The following is a 3,963-nucleotide window of genomic DNA, read 5'->3' as shown; positions in this document are numbered from 1 at the left end:
ACGTACAACTTCCAAATCAGCTCATACGTAAGATACGTAACAAACCTTACGTAGGTGTAGTATTGCTGGGTCACAACACCCTAATTATATACATGTGAAAATTAAAGTAGCGAGGAGTCGAGGATTAGTGTGAGGAGACGTACGTATAGCTCAGCTCTGCCATCGACTTCACGTAAAGTATTATGTTACGAAGCCTTGTTGTATTCGTGTCCGTCTACGTTTCCTTATTCGATCGGAGTCGGACTCCCTGGTCAATGCTGACTGCTGAGATATATATACCTGGTGTGCACGTGTGTGCGCCGCCGAAAGGAAGCGATCCGATAGCCAGAGCCAGAGCCAGATGGAGCAGGCGGACCACGGCGACCTGGCGGCGCTCCTGCCGGAGGACGTGCTCGCCGACGTGCTCCGTCGAGTGGCGCCGCCGCGCTGGCTCGCCGTGTCGCGCTGCGTCTGCAAGGCGTGGCGAGCCATCATCGACGGCGAGTGCCTCCTGCGCACTGAGCTCCCGTTTAGCGGCTTCTTCATCACCTTCATGGAGCTCTGTCTGCCTGAGTTCTTCGCCCGCCCCTTGCCGCCGCCTGGTCGGCCGGCGATCAGCGGCAAGCTCGATTTCCTACCCAGAGCCATTAAAGTTCGCCCCAGTGGCCGGAGCTTGTATGGCGGCTACTACATCCAGGATCACTGCAATGGTCTCCTTTTGCTCCACGGCTACGTGGTTAACCCTGCCACGCGACGCTGGGATCCTCTGCCCCGATGCCCGCCCAACCATGGTACAGGGATCGTCTATGACGCCCTTAACCGAGAGCATCTCGCCTTTGATCCGATGGCTTCGTCCCACTATCATGTGGTGTCGATCCACTATTTTCCTACCTACTTGAGGCCTGATGAATTTGACCCCTTAGAAGAGGCATCCGAATGGCCACCATCTCCATATATCTTGCAAGTATTCTCCTCAAAGACACGGCGTTGGGAGGAGAGGTCTTTTGTTCGATAAGGGGATTCTGGAGGGACAGTTGGTGAGGCGCGTGCAGATTTGGGGCGAGTTTCCTCCGTCTATTGGCGAGGAACACTTTACGTGCTTTCCCAATATAATTTCATTACGAGGTACTTACACACGCTCCGTGATTAATAATTTTGTTCAGTTTTCGGAAATCATTGTTTCACTTTTTCTGAATTCAAACATGCTTTCCAATGATTCAATTTTGCAGGATATCTTTGGCTGAAGATAAGTACAGTGTGATTAAGTCACCAATGGGCATTGGATGGAGCAGTTATCTAGGATTATCCGAAAAAGGAGTGTACTGTTCATCATTTGTTAAGGATAATTACATTCTGGTTTGCACCCTCAGTGAATCGTGTGATCGATTTGAGTGGATATTGAAGCATGAGTATGACCTTAAACCCGTGGAAATATTTGATCGCCAAGTTCATGGACCCTGGATCTTAGAAGACATTAACTATGGAATCTTTCATTCCCATCTTCCTGATATCAACAAGGAAGAAGTAATTCAAGATAAATTTGAATGGAACTCCGACGATGAAGATTTGCATGAGAACGTAGACATGATTGAAGTGCAGCATCGTCGTCCATATTTTGAGATTGAGATACTTGGATTTCACCCACACAAAGAGATTCTTTTTTTGAGTAGGTCGGAGACCTATAAATTGAATGCAATGGCGTTCGCCTACCATTTGAATAGCTTCAAGGTTGAAAGTTTAGGTAGCATATACCCCACAGGTCATAATTATTTTGACTCCGGCCTTCTTAATGAAGCACGGGAGATCGAATCTTTTCCATACATGCAATGTTGTTGGATTGAAGACATTCCAGAAAGAGCGAATTAATCTAGATGCTCCATCTCCTGCATGATCGTATATATGTTATTTTTTGTTTGGCTTGTTTTTGGTGGTGACACTAGAGCTATAAATTATTCTTCAATTATTATTAATGTCCATTTTGTTATCAAGTAGCTCACTAGATTCTCGTTGGAATCACAGAAGTTGGTTTGGATCTCATGCCTGTAGCTTTTGAAGTTCTGAGAGATCTCACTCACGTACGTGGTCTTCGAAGCAATAAATTTTGGATTTATATATGCTCACACCCAGGAGCTGCACGGATTTTTATCTGCCGCTAGTTGAATCTACAATCTGATTTGCAGGTTCATGCATGAGGTGATTCGACATTGCATCTGAACAACATGAACATTATTTTGGAGCACACTTGCAGAAGCATTACTTGATACCATCCGAAATATCGGGGAATATCAAAGCATATTTGTGTTGCTGACAAGATCTATTTCAGAACCCAGAAAATGCATTACAATTAAGGTGTAGTTCTGGAAAGAGTCAATTACACCACTGGTGCTTAAACTTGGCTAGAAAAATCACTTTAGTGCTAAAACTTGTGGTGTCCATTGAACGAGTGCCAGAACTTGGCTCGGACATCCATATACGGTGCAAATCCTGCTCATATATGCCCGCGGTGCTGACATGGCACTGTATATAATGTACTCTGCCAACATGGCTGTGATTCGGTCCCACTTGTCAGCTAGCAGTACGGATTATTAAGAGTTACCTGTGTGGCATCGGCTAGGTCCCACCTGTCAGACAAAGAATACAAATAACAGAAAAAAGTAAAAATACTACACAACACCAAGGTTCGAACTTGTGAACTCGGCGTTACGAGCGAGCGCCAATAGCCAAACGGCCAAGTAAATTTCATTTACTAATAGGATGCGCATCTTTCTTATCGTTTCAGAATCAAACGGGCTACTGCCATTGCCGCCTATTTTGCACTGTTATTTTCTTATAGAAATTTGTAAAACATATGTAAATTATGATCGTGTGTTACAAATACTATATGCATAAATAAAATATAGTACATAATAAATACTCATATTAATTTAAAAATTATTCAGTCACATATGAAATATGCATACAATTAAATTATGAATTAAAAAACTTTAACAATTTACATGTTTAATAAAAATATTAAAGTAATTTTTAATTTTTCTATCTATCTAAATAAATTACCATATGAGTTTAAAAATGTCCACTATTTTAATAATATAATCATGTAGTGCACAAAACTGTTCAACCTTTAAGAATTTTTATGTTGCTTTAAAAAGTGTTCACATGTTTTTATAAACTTAATGTATTTTTATAAAGAACAATATTTTGTTTAATTCAAAATAAATATGAGCCTAGTGTGCGCACAAATTGCGGATCGTCAATTAAATTTTGTTACCTTTTAATAATTCATATTTTTTAAGTTAAATGAATATGTTTTCAAATAATATGTGATTATTTTAATTTATGCTAGTTCCTTCTTCTTTGGATTACAATTTCAATGTATGTTGTTTGGTTGAAAGGATATAAAACATATGTATGCACTGATATTAAAATATCAAATGTTATTGGTCATGTAGCTCTTAGAAAAGAGTTATTTGTCTTGTTGGGTAGCCACGCGCACTGGGAAAGTTTTGTTCTGGTTCGAACGCCCGCTACTTGCTTTTCCTTTGGATTAAAAATATGAAGGCTCTGCGTCCAGTTATTGATAACTAAGGTCGTTTGCCCAGTTGGCTTGACATGAGTGCATGTAAGGCCAAGGTTGCTGGTTCGAAACAGGTGAACGCAATTTTTTTTTCTTGTTAATATTATATACGCTCTTTGACTGACAGGTGGGACCCAATCACTGCCGCGTGGGCAGAGTATATAGATGTACAAAGCCGTGTCAGCGCCACGGGCATATACGAGCGAGATTTGCACCGTATATGCACGCCCCAACCAAGTTCTAGCACCCGTCCAATGTATGCCGCAAGTTTTAGCACTAAAGTGATTTTTCATGTCAAGTTTAAGTACCGGTGGTGTAATTGACTCTTTTGGAAAGCATAATTGGCACTTAATTCCTTATGTTTTCCTCTGCTACCGCTGCTAAGCCGCCCCACCTTGTACGGTTCCACA

The 3,963-nt window shown here is 41.6% G+C and overlaps 1 protein-coding gene across 1 annotated transcript; it reads left to right on the top strand.

Moving 5' to 3' along the window:
* The first annotated feature begins 316 nt into the window (after positions 1-316).
* Positions 317-1,851, top strand: LOC123064442 (uncharacterized). Its single transcript, XM_044487927.1, has 2 exons — positions 317-1,104; positions 1,209-1,851. The coding sequence occupies exon 1, from the start codon at positions 341-343 to the stop codon at positions 992-994; it is 654 nt and encodes a 217-aa protein (XP_044343862.1). The 5' UTR covers positions 317-340; the 3' UTR covers positions 995-1,104; positions 1,209-1,851.
* Positions 1,852-3,963: the final 2,112 nt, after the last annotated feature.

Source organism: Triticum aestivum, chromosome 3B, assembly GCF_018294505.1.
Source record: "Triticum aestivum cultivar Chinese Spring chromosome 3B, IWGSC CS RefSeq v2.1, whole genome shotgun sequence".
NCBI classification, from domain to species: Eukaryota; Viridiplantae; Streptophyta; class Magnoliopsida; order Poales; family Poaceae; genus Triticum; species Triticum aestivum.
This window is presented reverse-complemented; position numbering and strand designations above follow the sequence as displayed.